Genomic DNA, 19,816 nt, shown 5'->3' with positions numbered 1-19,816 from the left:
TGAATCCCTCCCAAGGACTCACGCTGGACACCTTACACTCACACTCGCGCACATCGAGATAATGTTGGAGCACAAATTGGGAGACTGAGATTCAACCGAGTGGACGTGAAATTAGCCATCACCAAGGTGGAAAAGGAAGTTATCAAATGCAAAAAATGAGTCTTCCTCTAAGTAAAGAATTGGCAGGAAGTTGCAAAATAAATTACTTTGAACTATTTTTGTTTATTCAGGTCCGGTGTTGTGGCTTCCACCGGGTAAAGGATATTTGTGAGATCTAAGACATTAGAACTTACACAGCTCATCAGGCTTAAACTTGTCTCCCGGGCTGGAGCTGGAGCTCAGCGGTAGAGCCCTTGCCTAGAGTTTGTGAAGTCCTGGGTTCAAACCCCAGCAAAACAGCAATCAAAACCTCTCTATGGACTGCCTGCCCTAGGTATTTTATATAAACAGAACTGCAGCATATGTGGCCTTTTGTGTCTGGCTTCTTTCCCTGACCATGATGTTTTCAAGGTTCATCCATGTTATAACATGTTTTAAGACCTTATTCCTTTTTGTTGCCAAATAATATGCCATTGTAGGGGTGTACCATATTTTGTTTACCTATTTTGTTTTTGTCATTTGCCTATTGTAAATAAAACCGCCATGAACATACTTGTTCAAATTTTGCTTTAACATTTGCTGTTAGGGGGCTGGGGATTTAGCTCAGTGGCACAGTGCCTGCCTGGCAAGCACAAGGTCATGAGTTCAATTCCTGATACTGGAAGAAAAACAAAAACAAAAACACTTGCTGTCAATCCTTTTGGGCAGATATCGAGGAGTGGAATTAAATGGTAATTGTGGAGTTAAATGGTAATGTGCTTCATTTCTGATTACTGGAAAATTTTAAACCAACTTCCCCAATAGATAGAAGGCTGTTTCAGACATTTACTTCCTCTTGAATAAATGGGTATTTCATATCTTTCAATAACTGTCAGATTCATCTAAGTTGCCAAATACATTTCTGAAAAGTTGTTTGTAATATTCCTCATCCTTTATATCTGTGTAGAAGCTGAAATAATATTACCTCTAGTTCCTTATATTCTTATATCCTCTCCCTTTGTCTGCCTCAGTATAGCTAGAGTTTTATCAATTTTACTGATTTTCTCAAAGAATCAGCTGGAGGTTTTGTTAGTTGTTTTCTATTGCTTTCTTGTTTAATATTTCATTGATTTTTACTCTTTTATCTTGATTCTATTCTCCTTCCTTTTGGTTTAATTTGATCTTATGTTTCTAAATCTTTCTAATTATATGTGAGTTATATATTATATGCAATATATATTATATGAGTTTATTGCTATGAATTTCCTTCCAATCACTGGCTTAGTTGTATTTAATAAATGTTGATGTTGAGTTGTTTTTTTTTTCTAAGTTCAAAATACTTAGTCATTTCCTTTGTAGTTTCTTCCCCTTTTTAGTTTTCTTCTCATTTCATTTAGATTCTTTTGGTCGCTTTTTACTACACACTTTGTGGTTTTTTATTGTTTATTAATACACACTTGCAGTTCACAATGTCTACCTTCCTCGTGGGGAATTGGTGTATGTACACAACACATCTGAATTGCTTTTTTCATCTGGAACATTCATCTTACATCTTACTCCCTGCATTTCTCCTTCCCCTTCCTTCTCTCCCATCTCCCCCCATCCCTAGATTCCCGCCCCATCTCCACAAAGTCTACCTCCATGTTTTCTATCATCTGCCTTTCATTTTGCTCCTTAAATTACTGGTTATGGGTTATGGAAGACCAACTTGATATTAGACCTTGTGTTTTTTTGCTTAGCCGTATGGTCTCAAGGCGCACCCATTTTCCTACAAATGACTCGGATGTGTCTTTCTTCATGTTTCCCTTTCTGGGTGTGAGGGTTAGTTTGATGTGTCTGAGGACTGCTGCAAAAGTATTGCTGGAAAACCTCTTTTGAACATTTTTAAATCTACCATCAGTTGGTTTCTGTACGCAGACAACCTCCCAGAAAGCAGGTGACACTCATCCAATCATTCAAGGTGTCAGGAGTAAAATGGAATGAAGATTTCCCTTGGAAGAGGGAATTTTGCCTCAAGACAGTTGCATCAACCCCTCTTAGATCTGCATCTTGCGAGTCTGACCTATAGTTCTTAATTTTGCCATCCCCTACTGATTCAGACTGCACCAATTGCATAAAATAATCTTTGTAATATATCTGCATTGTCTGTTCTGATGATTTGACCTGGTTGGACAATACTTGGGGCTCACTGAGATTTTAAAAAATTCAAATTGAGAAAATCTTCCGTCATAGTTTCTCCAAATACATTTTTTCTGTTTTCTCCCATCCTGTTTTTCTAATGACAGGTATCAAGCTGTTTATGTTGTCTACAAACCACTGACGTTATTTAACTTTTAAGCATCTTTCTTTGGCATGCCTCTTTTTCCCTAGTTCTATCGGTATGTCTTTAAGTCCCATAATATTTTCTTCTTCAGGGTCTAATCTACTCTTAATCCCATCCAATGACTTTTTCATCTTAGTGATTGCATATATATATTTTTTAGCTCTAGAATTTAATGTGGTTCCTTTTTTCTTCCACTTTTCTCTTCTCATGGTCGTCATGGATCCCAGTACTTTATTTAACATATATGCTGAGCATTCAAGCAGGAAAGGTCTTAGCACTGAGATAGCTCTGGTGCCTGGTGGCTGTGGCTTTGTGGATTCATTTGTCCTGAAGACAGATGATACAGCAACGTTTTGAGGGTGATACATTTACTCGGGACTGATCTAGGGTACATTGACCTGGGAAGGGGAAATGAGACAGAGATGGAAAAACAGCCAGTAGATAGGTTTGTTTTCAAAGAAATTTGCAGTCTGGGCACCAGGAGTTTAATCCCATCAAAGACCTGCAGGAGACGCCTTGTAGCATGGACCTGAAAGTCCATGCAAAACGGCAAGGAGCGCCTTACTGTGTATCTGATGTCTGCTCCAGCGACGTTTATTCCTTAACATTTCTGCCCTGCTCTACGAATAGGACAAGCAAGTTTCAGTAGCTGGCGGAAGCTCCCAGAAAATGCATTGTTCTTAGTAAACTGTTACTGGTACCCAACATCCGGGGAACGGTAAGTACGGAGGTCCGTCCTGGGTCTGCTCCACTCTCCCTCGTTTCTGCTTCCAGATCCTGTGCTCCGTCACTGCAGGGCTGCTGCACTACCTCTACCTGGCCGCCTTCACCTGGATGCTCCTGGAGGGGCTGCACCTCTTCCTCACTGTCCGGAACCTCAAGGTGGCCAACTACACCAGCGCAAGCAGACTCCAGAAGCGGTTCATGTACCCTCTGGGCTACGGCATCCCAGCTGCGATTGTCACTGTGTGCGCGATAGTCGGACACAAAAATTATGGAACAAGTACTCAGTAAGCAGAATGTGTCTTTATGGAGGAAACTGCACCTGTAGCCCAGGCATGCTTTGAGATCAAAATGTTCATTTTAAAATTCATTTTCTAATTGTGTTTTTTGTTGTTGTTGTTGTTTTCGGTTTTTTTGTTGTTGTTGTTGTTGTTTTGGTTTTTCTCCGGTACCGGGAACCAAACTCACGACCTTGAGCTTGCCAGGCAGGCGCTTTGCCGTTGAGCTAAATCCCCAGCCCCTTCTAACTGTGAATTAGCCTTGAAGCCAGTCCTTCTTTAAGCCAGAACACTATTTCCTTCTGGAGAGCGCTAAGTTGATGATGGCTATCTGCTTTTAGGGAGTTAATTTTGGTGAAAAATCAGAGCTTTTTTCCCTAAACAAATACACATATACCAAACATTTCAAATCAAACTTTGGGAAATTCAGGGGCAGGTGGAGTAAATCCATGGTCCCATATTAAGAAGTTGTGGGATGCGTGTTCTGTAGGATTCCGAAGGAGTGGGTAGAATGTGCCGATGTGTGCATCCCCAAAGCATAAAGAATAACAGTAAGAGCTGTCAGAGCCGGGCATGGTGGCACACGCCTGTAATCCCAGCACTCGGGAGGCTGAGGCAGGAGGATCGTTGTGAGTTCGAGACCAGCCTGGTCTACAAAGTGAGCTCAAGTCCAGCTTGAACTGTATAGCGAGACCCTGTCTCAAAAAAATACAAAAAAAAAAAAAAAAAAAAAAGAGCTGTCAGAACCCTGCCACGCATCAGAAGTAATGCACCAGGTATGGAGTGACTCCCGCCATCTTTGCCATGACCCTGTCGGTCAGCGGTTCGTTAGAGCAGGCACAGGACACATGGGGCTTAGTGCGCGCCACACACAGTACTCTTCAAGGTCAGAGTTAAAAAGAGAGGAAGTAAAAATTCTAAAGGCAGTCCTTTTTTGTCTCTTTATTAGTACCTGTTCGCAGTATCTGTAGTGGGGGAGCGCGTTAGGCTGGGACTCTTCGCAGCTAGGTTGAACTGCCTCACTAGAGAAATTTGCAAAGCTCTGCCCTCAACAGTAGGAAGTTAACAGTTCGGTAGCGGTGCTTGGGTTAGAAAGTTGGTTGCACATGTGCTAAAATATCACCTATAATCTTGCCCCTCTTCAAGTCAAACAGACAGCCAATCTCTGGCATGGACTCTGTGAGCCGCCAGAATGATTCTGGAGATTGAACGAGAGGGAAAGTGAAGAGTTGGAACTCTATAAAGGGGCCGATCGTAACTATTTGGGGGCTGTGCGGACCACGTGGCCTCCACGTCACCTTTATAGTGGGAAAGAAATGACTGACAATGTGTGCAGCTGTGTTTCAATAAAACTTTATTTTTGCAAACAACTGGTGAATGGCATCTGGGATCATGGCCCATAGCTTGCAAGCCTTGAAGTAGAACATGAGTGTGGAATCTTTTCAGCCCCCTGAGTGTTAGCCATAGCTTGCATTTTTGTTTTTCAAATTCCTATTGCCAGGTTTGTTGCCTTTTAGAATAAGCTGTACTGCCTGTGATAATGTCAGGTGACAGAATTCAAAGGGTCGGAGTGACAGGATACAGTGTCCATAACTAATACTAATTAGCATTTTGTGCCTGTTGTTAAATTATCGTTTTTACATTCTTTCTCATTATAGCAATCATTCTCACCATGCTGACTACATTTATTGACGTTTAATTCTTTCACAAGAACTGTCCCCAATGGCCTAATGTATATGACCTCATTTAATCTTTGCTCAGAGTTGCAGATGAGGAAAACCACACAAGTCTAATGAAGAAGTCAGTGAAGACAGGAATAAATGGAGAGATACTGTGTATTCACAGATAAGAAGATCCAGTAATGTCAAGATGTCAGTTCGTCCCAACTCGATCTATACATGTGACATATTCCCAGTCCAAATCCCAGAAAATTATTTTGTAGCTATTGATGAAAGGATTCTATAGAGGAAACAAAAAGAATTTGAGACGACAATACATATTGAGGAAGAAAAAAATTCAAAAGATTGACATGACAGAGCCTGACTTCAAGATTTAGTGGATAGCTACAGTAACCACTTAATCTTTCGAATGCCTCACCTTCCACTTCAGGAAACTGGGGCAGAGAACATACTGCTTGGCCGGGGATATAGCTCAGCGGCATAAGCACCTACCCGGCAAGCACAAGGTCCTGAGTTTGATTCCCGGTACCAAAAAAAAAAAATGTAGTGCTTATGTCAGAGGAGGAGTCTATCGAAAGTCCAAATTCTGAACTAATGGCTCTTGGCACTGTTCAGATCTTGCCCTGGAACCCTTTCGCCATACCCTCTTCCTTCTCTGGAGCAAGAGGCAGCTAATGGTTATCTTCCTCTCCACAGCTGCTGGCTCAGAGTCGATAAAGGATTCCTCTGGGGCTTCCTGGGCCCGGTGGCAGTCATCATCTCGGTAGGTGACAGTTATTCATGTGTGTGGAGAGTATACCTTTCATCTGCTAAAGCGGAAATGAGATGAAGACAAGGAAATCAAGGTCACCAACAGATCTTCCAGAAAATGTTATTTTCGCTTCCACTTCCATGGCTTCCCCTAGCTCACTAATTGTTGAACTATAATATAAACCTCCGCTGAGAATTCTTTTAAAGTCCTACATTCATTCAGTCAGTCACTTAATAAACATTTAATGAGAGTTTACTCCGCACAGGGTGATGTTTCCCTGTTTTCCAAGAACTTCCTGATTACACCTGTTGCCTGGTATTGTGAAGAGCAGCTTCTCACTTTCCAAGTGTTCTGGCTGAATGATGTCATTCTTTTATTTTCTTAGTACCTACTTGCAGCACATAACGGTTGCGCTCGTCATGAGCAGTGGGTGCATGTCCATAACACGTCTTAATTCTTTTTTTATCCCCTGCCACTCCATGTCTTGTTCCCTTTATCTGTGGCAAAAGATCTGTCTTCCTGTTTCCATTCTTTTATTTTGCTATAATTTTTTTACATTTTGGGTTTCTAATATAAGAGAAACCACACAGTATTTAAGCGTGTGTGTCTGATTTATTTCATTTACATTACGACCTCAGGGTGGAAGCCACCTAATCACGTGCCCATTGCTGGAAGGTCTGGTACAAAACACATAATAGACCAGGCACGTCCCTGGTACCCTTATGAAGCCTGTGTCTTTGGGGACAAGATCTTGAGATCTAATTGGTTAGGTTGTTTGAAAGGACCTCAAAATTTTTTTTCTAAGTCATCTTTCCTGCTGTTTCCACAGATAAACTTTGTGTTCTATTTCCAAGTTCTGTGGATTCTGAGAAGCAAACTTTCCTCCCTCAATAAAGAAGTCTCTACCATTCAGGACACCAGGTAGGAAGGTACCAGAATCGGTGATAACTCAAGGTTTTGTGCTATGGGACCATTCTTCTTGGAAAAGAAATCTTCTAGACAAAAATACAGTCAAGGACTGTGACATAGCTCAGTGGTAGAGTGCTTGCCCCGCATGTGTGAGGCCCTGGGTTCAGCCCTCATCACCACAGGGAAAAGCAAGTTATAAATTCTCCTGATACTAAAGAGCATTTGCGGGACAACTTACAGAAGAAACCCAACTGTGAATGTCAGGTAACTTGATGCTCTCCCTATTTCTTTATTTAAGAAAAATTTATTGAATACCTGCTTTGTATACCACTCTCTTTATAAGAAATTACTATCAGAAGTGTCAACACTGACCCCTCTTCTTTGAGAGTTATGCACTTCTGGACTCTATTCTTGATGTTAGAAACTTGATTCTCATTGGTGTCACTTTAAAATGTTTAAAATAACAATGGTGAATCTAATGCTAATTACAAAACTGATATATGATGCACCCTGACAAATATTACTGTATGAAATACTTAGAGATCCCCCCCATGTAGTGTAGGTGCTATCTCTATTGAAAATATGAATCAAGTTAACTCTTAGCTCATCTTAGCCAAGATTGGATGAGTACCTTGTATTGGTTAGCTGTGTGGATATACATGAAAGGAATATCAGCCTGTCTCCTGACCCTGACTTTGGGTCAGACTTTCATTTAGTTATCAGACCAGTAGTACATCACTTGTCCTCAGCTTCCGTCCTCTGGGAGATTCAGAGTTGCCCCATCCCCTGCACATGAGTGTGGAAGTGAAGGCTCACAAACACACACCCATGCGCACGCTCGCAGGCACCTCCTCCCCAGATAACGACCACCCACCACCCTGCTCCATTACAGCAAACACGAGTTTTGTTCAAAGAAACCCAGTGCTGTTGTGCTCTGAAGTCATGAAATCACCACCATCCAAATTATTCAACATGAATATCCAGAAAGGCATTTTCTACACATGTTCCAATAAGTCCAGGTAGAAGACATGGCGGACAAATCATTTCTAAGGCAGATAAATCATTGGCAGATTTATCTGGCCAATAAATCATTTCTAAATGACAAATCGTTTTATCATGCTGAGAACAATAAAAAAAACATGCTCAGCAGCGGTGATGGAAAGTCCTGCTTCACCTTCAGCTGTGGTCCCTGGTACCCTTATGAAGCCTGTGTCTTTGGGGACAAGATCTTGAGATCTAACTGGTTAGGTTGTTTGAAAGGACCTCAAAATTTTTTTTCTAAGTCATCTTTCCTGCTGTTTCCACAGATAAACTTTGTGTTCTATTTCCAAGTTCTGTGGATTCTGAGAAGCAAACTTTCCTCCCTCAATAAAGAAGTCTAAATGACTTCTTGTGTAGGTCACCGCCTGCATAAGGTTGTTGTGGTGGTTAAATACGGTAACACAGAAAAAGCATTTAGCTAGCACTAGTCCTAGCTAAATACCTAGAGAAAACCTGATAAACAATAGTTGGTATCGCTATCTTTTCCCCCAGAGTCATGACATTCAAAGCCATTGCTCAGTTCTTCCTCCTGGGCTGTTCTTGGGGGCTTGGATTTTTCCTGGTTGAAGGAGTAGGGGAGACAGTTGGATCCGTCATCGCCTACTTATTCACCATCATCAATGTCCTGCAGGGGGTTCTGCTCTTTGTGGTGCACTGTCTTCTGAATCACCAGGTAAGACCAATTATTTCCTCTCTCGTCCACCTACCCCAGCCTCTCCTTGGCCTTTTATATTCATAGCTGGGGTTGTCTTCCATTCCAGAAGAGTGTTCAGGTATTGCTAGGTCATGCTACATCACCTGCCCAGAGTTTTAACATATCTCCTAAGAGCTCGTATCAAGATGGGCATGGTGGTGCACATCTGTAATCCCAGGACTCCGGGAGCCCGAGGCAGGAGGACCGCAAACTCAAGCCCAGCCTGGACAATTTAGGGACTTCGGAAGATCCTGCATCATAAAGGGGGTGGGGGTGGGGGTGGGGCTCAGTGTAATGCTCCCGTAAATACCCAGGACTTTTTAAACAGAGCGTGTATTGAAATACAAGGCAGGTATGGTGCATTAATAGTCCATTCCTCCTGGCCCTCCAATCTCAGTGGCTTACAGTAAAGGGTTTTTTTTTAAAGCTCATACTACTAACTGTGCTTTGATCAACACTGTCTTCACTCAGGGATTCAGGCTGAAGGTGTGGCCTCCCATCTCGAAATTCTACTTGACCTAGCTATTCCCCACCTAAGTATCTTCTCAAAAGTGAAAGACATCATATTACAGTGATATTTCCACAGCCATTTTTATAACAGCACAGTTCGTAGTAGCTAAACTTTGGAAGCAGCCTGTTGTCCATTAACAGATGAATGAATAAGGGAAGTGTGGTATTTACACACAATGGAGTACTACTGTGTCATAAAGAAGGATAAACTTGAATTATTTGTAGGAAAATGGAGGCACCTTGAGATCATAATGTTAGGTGACATAAATCAGACACACAAGCTTAAATAGTGCCTCAGTTCTCTTATATAAGAAACCCAAAATATAAACAAAACATAGATAACAGGAAACAGGCAGATGGATCTTTTGCAAAAGGAAGTGAACCAGAGAATGGAGGAAGGGGATGAAAAAAGAATTGAGCTGTGTTAATGTGCGTGGGCCAGCTCCCCATGAGGAATGTAATATTCTGTACTGCACACATGTACTAATAAAAATTAAAACTGCAAAAACAAAAGTAAATTGTTGGTGATCTCATTGGTAAAGAGAAAGGAGATCGTTATAAAATACAGCACACAGCTTTCTTAATGCTTCTGCTTAGCAACAACACATCTTCGTTTGACTCTGTTTTCTTGTTAAAGCAAATCACACGCTCAGACTTGAGTTCACACTGGGTACTCCTCGAGGAAGAAGTGACGTACAACTTACATGTCTTGGTGAAGTCGTATTGATCATTATACCTCTAAATGTCATTCTTAACATGTCAAAAGGGAAATGCAAGTCAGTTCATGAAATATCCAGGGGCACTTTAGTGTAATGGCAGTACTAGGGCTCTTCAGAAGAACGGCAGGGTTTTGAGTGTTTCTCTATAAACTTGGACAAATCAGTTTATTTCCAGAGCCTCAATATCTACATTTCTAATTGGAGGTAAAGAGAGTACTTGCATCACCGAGTTGATGGAAGAATTAAATGCCATGTTTCACGTAAAATGTGCCATATACAGTGGCCTCCATCACCACCGCCATCTTCATAGCCATCATACCTTCACCGCCCTTACCATCATCACCATAGACCAAGTTCTCACCGCGCTTGACATGGGCACCTTTTTTTTTTTTTTTACAATGGAGGTGGTTGGTGTCAATAAAAAGAATCAACATGAGTATGGCCAATGTTATGCAGAAAATCCGAGAAAGAGCGGTAAAGGGTAGGGCTTGGATCGCTGTCTTGAGTCCTCCATGCTGGGGTCCTGTCTTGGCATCCAAGCTCTGGAGGTAACGCGGGTTTCTCTATTTCTCAAACTTTCAGGTGCGAATGGAATACAAGAAGTGGTTTGGTGGGGTGTGGAAAGGTGTCGGCACCGACAGTGCCGATATGTCTCGCTCTACTACCCACACCAAGATGGTAAGATGCGCTCTTCTGGACGACCTTTTCTAAGCCCCAAATCTCATGCTACCAGCTGCTTCCCGGTTCCTTGGTCTAAAAGGAAAGGTCTGGGCACCGCGCTGGGTCTGATTATGAGACCACGCCCAGGAGAGCCTCAGTCCCCCTCAGTGTCTCTCCCTCCCCCTCCCCCGTCTCCTCTCCCTCATTTTCTTCCTTTCTCTTCTTTCATTTCTTTCCTTTTTTCTTTTTCCTTCTTTCTCTGCCTCTTTCTTTTCCTTCACCACCTTTCTCACGGTCTTCCCTCTCTTTTTTTTCTTTCCCCTTCTCCCTTTACCTTCTTGCTCCTCTCTCTCCCTTCCTTTTTCCCTCCCCTCCCTCCCTTTCTCCTCACTTATTTTCTTCCCTCCACATTTCCTCTTTCATTTTTTTCTTCTCATTCAGTTTTTCTCACCTCTACTTTCCTCCTTTTCTTCCCTGCTCCCTTCTTGCTCTCTTCCTTCCTTCCTTCCTTCCACAAACATGCAACAGATATTTAACAAAAGTGTTCCTTTCACAACATTCACTTAAATATTCACTGCGCACCACCTGCCTGCCCTGCTGGGTGCTGGACTAGCTGTGGCGGGCGCACTGTCAAAGGTCCTCACCTCCCGGAGCCAACGTTCTAGTTGGAGGGAGTGTTAGATAGTAACCCTCAACAGAGGACGAGACAGTATGCGGCAAACATTCACACTGCAGAAAGTAAAAGGAGAGCAGTGTGGAGCGCACAAGAGGGACAGAGCAGAGCTGCAGTGTCCAATAAAGCACCAGCCTGAAACTCTGAGAGAAGCTGCCACTTGTTTGGAGACTTGAAGGCTCCCAGTGATCAAAGGGGCCCTGGCTAGGAAGCCAACCAGAGGCAGAAGGCCTGAAGCGGACTCCAGGCACCCTGGTGGGAGGCCGTTTACCTCTGAGTGCTTCAACCCTTGCGGCGGGGCTTGTCCTCTCTGGGCCGGGATGCTCTACCCATGGGGCTGCTGCTAGCGACAAGAGCTTCATTTTGGGCATGAGGCTCCTAAGCCAGGGTTTCTGCCAGACCCCTTAGCTCGGGCGGCCTTTTCTCCTCACACCTGTTCTGTCCCTCGGGGCCTTCCTTGGGTTGAGGTTGCTGCTGTTAGAAGGGAAGGCAGAGATTGCAGCCTGTGTGATTTACTGAGAAACGGAAGAAAAAGAGGGGGAGAGGCAGCTAAGGAAGGGTCCGGCTCGACAGTCCTTGGATCCCGTAGAAAGCTCCGAAGTGTGAATGCCACCGTCACACTGTGCCGTCTTCAGGTGGGCGAGTGGTCTTCCGGGCCCTGGGTCATTCACAATAGGCTGTAGGGTCTCTCCCACAGCACAGGCTTAACCTTCAGGAGACGCAGCTCCTCTGAGACAGGGCGGCCCCCGGAGGAAGCCATACACCATGACTAACACAGCCGCTGTGCCAGAGCCGCTTGCCTGACAAAGAGCATCTGTGTGAAAAAAATTAAATTAAATTAAAAATAAAAATAAATGTTAAAAAGAAAAGAGCACCTATGTGGGGCACCAACATTCATTGCAAGAGCCAGAGAGAGCAGCCCCTGGAATTCCGTGTGAGGGCACCCCTGGAAGGCTGTGTGGAGACACGCATTAATGAGAACATGTGTGATATTTCCATACGTGCGTACACCGTGTACTGATCAAAACCACACCTCCTTAGTCCACCATGGGTGACCCTTCACAACCACTAAAAAACGTGGTTCTACGTTCAGAGGACCTCTGGGGGGTCACAGATGAGAACGAACAGGCGATACACATCTTCTCCGTCTCACTCAACAACGTTCATCCGCTTTGCTACAAAAGACAGGAGATTTTAATTCTTTAGGACTGAACAGTGCTCTATTTTGTATACAGACATTTTCTTTGTCGGTTCATCTGCCCCTGGGCGTGGAGGCTGACTCTGTACCCCAGCCACAGTAAATAGTGCTGCAGTAAATACGGACATGCAGCTAGCTCACAGTAAATACTTGTGAAAAGCTAAAATAAAACAATTTTTCAAGATGATGTTTGGGGTGTAAGTGATACCAGAAGCTTCAGACACTAAGGTGTCTTCCTGAGGTTTCTTAGGAAGGCTGGAAGTCTTGGCTAATTTCCGAAGTGCTAATTTCCTGTTCTCCTTGTCTCCCTCTCGCCCATGTAGTAGGCAGCAAGGAGATCATCAGAATGTGCTCACGGAAGAGCCCTTACGTCACCCAGCTCCTGACCCGCCTCCGCGCCTCAGCCAAGGACGAGGACTGAAAGCTGACCTGGGCCTCAGCGCTGCCCCCCTGTGGTCATGTACGGAGTGGACCGTCACTCTTGGGTCTTTCCTGTGAACCATAAAGACCTGTCCACTTCGGCTATTTTAAAAATAACTTCATTATTATTATTAACACACATTAATTGTAAAAATTACTGAGCTTTACTGTGACATTTCCATACATCTATGTATCGTGCTTCGACCCTTTTAACCACCCCTTCTACGCGCTCCTGTCTTCCCTTCCCTTCTCCTTTCCCAAGGACGTCTTCCCGCTTCCTAACTGTCCCTCTTCCATTTTCAGATCATATTTATTTTCCTGTCTCCACACAGGAGCAAGGTCATGTGATGCTTGCCGTTGTATATCGGGCTTATTTTGCTTACTATAACGTCCTTCAGTTCTATCAATGTTCCTGCAAATGACATGATTTATTCCTTTATGAGTGATATTTGCTTTGTCCATTTATCCGTTGATGAGTACCTAGGCGGAATTCATATATTGATTATTGTGAATAGTGCTGCAATAAATGCGGATGTACAGGTACTTTTATTGTGTGCTGGATTCACTTTAATTGCATGAATGTCAGGAATGGTACACCTGCCTAATACACTACTTCTATGCTTAGCTTTTTCTTTAGTAGCCTTCATAATGTTTTCCAGGGACGAGCATGTAGCTCAGCAGCATAAGCGCTTGCTTGGCAAGCCTGAGGTCATGAGTTCAATTCCTGCTACCAAAAAAAAAAATCCTCTCATAATGTTTTCCATAGGGGGATACTAATTTACATTTTATATTTTTTAATTTTTCTTTTTACTAGTACATGTTTGCAGTACATAATGATTATACTCCTTGTGGGGAGCTGGCGCGTGTACATGGCACATCTTGATTACTCTTTCATCCCCTTCCCCTCCCTCCACCCCTCTCTCCATCTCTTGGTCCCAGTCCCTTTTGCAGAATATCTGCCCCCTCTTTCCTATTATCTTTCATTTTACTCTATAACTTACTGATATTCTGGGTTTCTCATATGTGAAAACCCATGTGATATTTAAACTTATGCATCAAATATATACCAGATATCAGCCCCCTGTCCAAAGAATAGGTGACAAAACATTTTGCCCATTCTGTAGGTTGCATCTTCCCTCCGTTGCTGAGGCCTCTGCTGTACAGAACCTCTTTAATTTGATCCCCAGTCACTGATTCTTGATCTCCCCCAGGTGAGCAAGAAGACTCACACCATAAAGGATAAATCTGAGTCCTCTGTAGGAAAATGGATGCGCTTTGAGACCATAATGCTAAGTGAAATAAATCAGACACACGAGGTTCAATTTATCACATAGCTTCTCTTATATGAGAACCCAAAATATAAAGAGCAAAACAAAAGGTAGGCAGTGGGAAGGTTGATCTTTCTTAAAGGAGAAGATAATTAAGAGACAGAGGGAGAGTGAGAGAAAGGAGGGAAAAGGGATGAAAAAGGAAGGAAGACATGCTCCAAACCTGTCCCACCTCCACACAAGGGATGTGAACATCATGTACTATAAACATGTACTAATAAAATGAGCCAGGCGTAATCCCAGCACCTGGGAGGCTGAGGCAGGAGGATCGTGGTGAGTTCGAGACCAGCCTGGGCTACAAAGTGAGCTCAAGGCCAGCCTGAACTGCATAGCGAGACACTGTCTCAAAAAAGGCAAAAACAGAAAAAAAGATCTGGGAAAAAAAATGCTGAAAAAAGTCTTTTTAAAATGATACAGGAAATCCAATCATCAGCATGTGGGAGAATGAATTTAGACACATTTCTCTCATCCTTTGCAGATATAAAATAAAAATGGATGAAAAACCTAGATATAGGGGCTGGGGATTTAGTTCAGCAGCACAGCGCCTGCCTGGCAAGCGCAAGGTCATGAGTTCGATTCCCGGTACCAGGAAAAAAAAAAAAAAAAGAAAAGAAAAACCTAGATATAAAAACAGAAACCCCGAATATATTGGAAGATAAAGTAGATAAAACAATTGAAGCCATAGGTATAGGCAAGGACTTTCTGAACAGAATACCAATTGCACAAGAAATAATTCCAAGAACCAACAAAAGAATTACATCAAATTAGAAATTCTGCACAGCCAAGAAAACAACCGAGTGAAGAGACAAACTACAGAATGAGAAAATTATTTTGCCAGCTACTCCTCAGAGGACTAATGTATGAAATATATAAAGAACTCAAAAAAATGAGACCTAATCGAAAATGAATAATAAAAATGCATAGACAGTTATCAAAAGAAGCAGCAGAGATGTCCAATAAGGACATGAAAACTGCTCCGCATCTTTGGCCACTAAAGAAATGCAAGTCAAAACCACACAGACATTCCAACTTCCTCCATTCACCGTGGGTACCCAGGGCTCAAAAGAACAACACTGGGAAGCACATGGGGAATCAGCCCTGCTACCTCGCTGGTAGGAATGTAAAGCATCGCAACCACTATGGAAAACAGCACTGAGTTTCCTCAGCAAACCAAACAGAGAAATGCCACTTGACCCCGGTGTACCCGTCCCATGTATATTACCGAAAGATTTAAAGTCACATTACAGTAATAGGCGCGTACCCATGTTTAAAGCAGCACAGCTCGCAATAGCTAAATCATGGAAACAGCCTCGATTCCCACCGATAAACAGGTAAAGAAAAACTTGCACATACACAGTGGACTATTATTCTGTCATAATTAAGGATAAGCTGGTGCCATTTGTAGGAAGATAGACCTGGAATTTATAGTATTAATTGAAATGAGCCAGTCACTGGAACTTAAATATCTCGATTTTTCTTATATGAGAAACCCAAAACAAACAACTTAGGAGCCACCTGCACCACGCGCTTTTGCCCCCCGGCACGTACGGAGGTAACTTACACATGAACGTTTCCTTGATCACTTCTGAAGCCCTTCCCTTCCACACTACGTTCTCCTGCCTTCTGCATGCCGCTTCGCCACCTCCAAAGTCTCCCGGTGTCCTATGATCTCTCTTTTATTTCATATTTTGCTTTTAAAAGTTGAGGATGTGGAAAGAGGGCCTAGACACCAAATGTGATTGTCTTTTCCTGGATCCTTTAGCATCTTGTACATCTTCTGGATGTGCCTGAATTGTTTTTAATTAATGTTTTCAATTGCAATTTTGACAAAACCATTTCCTTGATGTGCAGAAGACCTTTTATCTTAGATAAGGAGACCTACACATGTTCATTTTTTATTAGTACATGTTTGAGACACATAGTGCTTATATTCGGCTTGAGGGTCTGATACATATCGATAGTGCATCTTGATCGTTTTGTCTCTCCCTGGCGCTCCCAACCCTATACCCTCCCTTCCCCAGAGCCCCCCTTCTCTACAGACCACCTCCTGTCTCTCAGCTGGCACTTTACTCTTTGGTTATGTTAGCGAGACCAAGCAGTACTTAACCTTTTGAGTCTAACTTTATTTCACTTAGCATTACAGTCTCAAGATCTATCCATTCTCCTACAATAACTCAAATTTACTCTTCTGTATGACTGAGTAGCACTCCACTGTACGACTTTGTCATCCATTCATCTTCTGATGGGCCCTGAACCTACCGGAATTAAAATTCACTGAAAATGCTGTGGGCATAGGGAAAGACTTTCTATGTTTTCTTTCTGGAGGATGGGTTGGGCCCATTGGCAGGAATGAATGGGCCTAACATCAAAACGTTTGTTGTTGCACTACGGTTGTCTAGTTAAGAGTGAAATGGCTTTAACCCAATTCTGTGAAGTGTTTTAATTCTGTTTTTTCCTGCCAATGGACAGCCCCTACATTCCCATCACGCACAAATCAGCAGTGTCAGATCATTTACAAGGGATCAAGTGATTATATCCTTAACTATCGCCAGCTGAGTGGGGACGTCATTAGAAATCGCCCGAGCAGTGATGGTGCACCTTTTAGAGGCTGTGTGTCTAAACAGCAACCCCAAAACCCACTTATTTATTGCAAAGTGCCAACAGGGCCGTTAAACCTGAATACTGAGGTTTTAGTTCAGAAAAACAACTACTGTCTGATGCTCGGCTGGCGGTTCACAAGCCCACCAGCCTGACCCACGGGCTTGGCTCACGCGCCCGCTGAGGCACACGTACGTTTCTCACCACTGCCCCAGAGCTTGCTGATTATCAGGGGTGGGCCGCTAACTTTCTTCCACTCATAACTAAGATTGAAATCGGGTAACAAGCTCTAAACAGAGTTGTGCAACAGGTTCATCCGGTATTTGGGCAGGCAGCATTGAAAGCCGCTGGATTTGAGAACAAACTGGAAGATAGTTGCATTGGCACGAGCCAAAGACAAGGATAATGGACACACAGCACTGTTTCATAATAGAACAGGTGAGCATCACTCTAAGGGTAGAGAGGTCTAGAAGATAGCAACTCTAGCTGGGTGCGGTGGTGCACATCTATAACCCCAGCACTCAGGAGGCTGAGGGCAGGAGGATCACTGTAAGTTCAAGGTCAGCCTGGGCTACAAAGTGAGTTCAAGGCCAGCCTGCACTGCACTGTGAAACCCTGCCTCTCACACACACACACACACACACAGAAATAGCAACTTTATAAGCATACTAAAGAGACCAAAAAATAAAAGAATACTGGTGAATTTTCTTTATTAGCCCCTATTTGTCTTGAGGTGTTTACCAAAGTACAACTGATATAGTGAAAAAGTATATAGGTTTCTATTCTGTTAATTTAAAAATCTGATTTTTCAAATTTTACTCACAATAAAGGAATTTTTTTTTTTGGAACTGGGAGTCGAACTCTGGACCTCGTGCTTGCCAGGCAGATGCTGTGCCGCTGAGCTATATCCCCAGCCCAGTCAAGGAATGTTTTTAGAATCTGTTTTATGTAAACACTGGACTGAACTTGGTACTGGGTTTAGAACCTGGCCATTGGCCTCTAACTTGTAGACCTAAAGATTTTTGTAGTGACTCATTCTAGATAACACAAGGCCCGAAGCAGGTAACAATTTATACAAAAATAACATTTAGTAGCTAGAATATTTGTATTGACACTAAAATATGAATTATGTAAAGAGCAAAATAAGAGAAGTGGTAGGAAACAGGGAGGTACAGCCTGTGGAGATCGGAAAGGGATTTGGGGAAGGGAAAAAAAAAAGGATCAAGATGCAATGTGTGTATGTACCAAGTCCCCGAGATGAATGTAAGGATATGTACCACAAACACAGACTAATTTTAAAAATTTAAATAGAATATAATCAAAAGGACGGTCAATTCTTTTCACTTCATCTTGTGTCAAACCAGTTACAAGTTACTTCCTGTGGGTCACATGTTGTTTCCAGCTGGGCGAGACAATGACTGTACCCTGGAAAATAGTTCCTGGGGCGGGATTTTGTACATACCTAGGGCCAAGAGAAGCAAATGAATGCAGCCACAGGCCTTTGTCTCTCATGAAGCACGGCCCCATCTGGATTAGGCAGGACAAGTATACATTCATTCTCCCTCTTTCATGAGGGTGCTGGTCGGAACTCAGCAGCTTGCGCTCGATGCGGACAAAAAATTCCACTTCTGTCAAGTTCCTTCTGCAGTGCGTGTTTAGACCACTGCCCACACTTCCGGGCATCCGCACTGTGCCGTCTGTGGGCTGGCACGGTGCATTTGTCCTCAGGCCCCGTAAGTAGAGCGCATGTGTGTGGCACGGGAAATGGCCCACTTGTCATGTAGTTACAACCCGGGAAGCCTCAGGTATCTGGGGAAGTGAGGAGCCCACCAAGTTCTGCACTAGATTTGGCCAAGTGGACCGAGCCTTCCGTAACCACCCTTCTCAGGTACACACCGTTCTGAAGCACACCGCTTCCGTTACTGGGGGCTGGGCCATCTGCACAAACCTGTTTCAGCCCATGTTCCCTGCCGTCAAAACTCGCTGGGGACATCGTTTCACATTCCTTTCATCTCACATTATTTTCCCACACTCAGTGCAGGAGCAGGTCCACTGGGAATCCTAAGTGTGATTACTCCAAGCCTGCCCCTAACCAGGGAAGGTTATGCCCTAATTATAGGGCCCCTCACAAGATTCACTCTGCTTATAGGGCTGTTTTTGCACAGTCCAACGCCAAGTTGTGTGGGAGGCAGTGTTCACACCTATCCCACAGCTGGGCTAAAGCTTGTGTGGACCCACTTTTCTTTACAGACAGGTTGCTGGCCAGTATGTAACATATAGGGATCCCTGAATTGACCAGTTAGGTCGGCAGCTTGCCATCTCTGCCAAGCCAGAAAGCTGAGGTTGAAATAAGAATTGTCCAACATTCTACTCTGTATTGCTTTTATGGGTTTCTGTGCTGTTCGAATTTCCTTTCATCTCTATGTTAAAGCCCGGAACACTTCACTGCTTTCGTTGTACAGTGACAGTTTTTGTGAGGATGAACCTTAATTCTTGAATTACACACAGGTCCTTTCATCCTGCCATCTATTCCACTGCCTAACACACACCTCCGCAATCATCTCCCCTTCCGTTTCTTGTTATGGAACTTTTCAGGCACGTGAACTGTAGCAACAGCAGCATAAGGCACCCCGCACTAATCCGTCACCTAGCTTCAACGACGACAGACTTCGGATCATTTTGTTTATTCCCATTTGCTCTCTAAACCATTCCCTTCACCAGATTATTAAGAAAATCCTAGTCGTTTTGTTTTTTAATTATTTTATTTTTTATTAGTATGTTTCCAGTACTTAATGATCACATTCATCTTATTATCCTGCTTACAAGAATCAGGACTTTTCTAAATAAAGCCACTTGGTCACACTTAGGCATTTTCATCACAGAATAAACACGACTGAAAGTAGTGGTAACGTTCACCTCAGAAGAACAGGACACATCCCGAGCCCTCCCAACAAGAGGACAGTGCTTCCTATACAGGGGAGACAGGCTGAGGGCAGCCACCACTCAATGCAGTGCAAAGACAGACTCTCACCTAGTTTTTGTTTCAGTGCTGAGCATCATACCCCAAGCCTCACCCCACTGGGCAAGGTCTCTACCGCTCGGCAGCATCCCCAGCCCCTCATCCAGTTGCTTTAATGCTTACAGCTCTCATGCAATCAGGTATTCACATACAACTCCATCTACAAAAGAGAGAAAGCAGAGAATATTCCCAAGCAGGACAGTCTTCAGCCAGCT

At 43.4% G+C, this 19,816-nt stretch overlaps 1 protein-coding gene across 4 annotated transcripts in view; it reads left to right on the top strand.

Annotated features, from left to right (window-relative positions):
• Adgre3 (adhesion G protein-coupled receptor E3) overlaps positions 1-13,193 on the top strand; it is a 52,679-nt gene extending 39,486 nt beyond the window's left edge. For 3 of the 4 annotated variants that reach the window (XM_005405684.1, XM_005405683.1, XM_013505366.1), the window contains 6 exons: positions 3,176-3,411; positions 5,778-5,844; positions 6,662-6,753; positions 8,275-8,455; positions 10,288-10,383; positions 12,560-13,193. In XM_005405684.1, coding sequence (XP_005405741.1) covers positions 3,176-3,411; positions 5,778-5,844; positions 6,662-6,753; positions 8,275-8,455; positions 10,288-10,383; positions 12,560-12,562 — 675 coding nt within the window. In that variant the 3' untranslated portion in view covers positions 12,563-13,193. Of the gene's footprint in view, positions 1-3,175; positions 3,412-5,777; positions 5,845-6,661; positions 6,754-8,274; positions 8,456-10,287; positions 10,384-12,559 lie in introns of those variants that run through there. The other variant, XM_013505367.1, reaches the window with a different exon arrangement.
• Positions 13,194-19,816: the final 6,623 nt, after the last annotated feature.

Source organism: Chinchilla lanigera, unplaced genomic scaffold, assembly GCF_000276665.1.
Source record: "Chinchilla lanigera isolate Chin_1 unplaced genomic scaffold, ChiLan1.0 scaffold00094, whole genome shotgun sequence".
Taxonomy (NCBI): domain Eukaryota; kingdom Metazoa; phylum Chordata; class Mammalia; order Rodentia; family Chinchillidae; genus Chinchilla; species Chinchilla lanigera.
The sequence above is the reverse complement of the archived record's forward strand: the minus strand, read 5'-3'. Positions and strand labels throughout refer to the sequence as shown.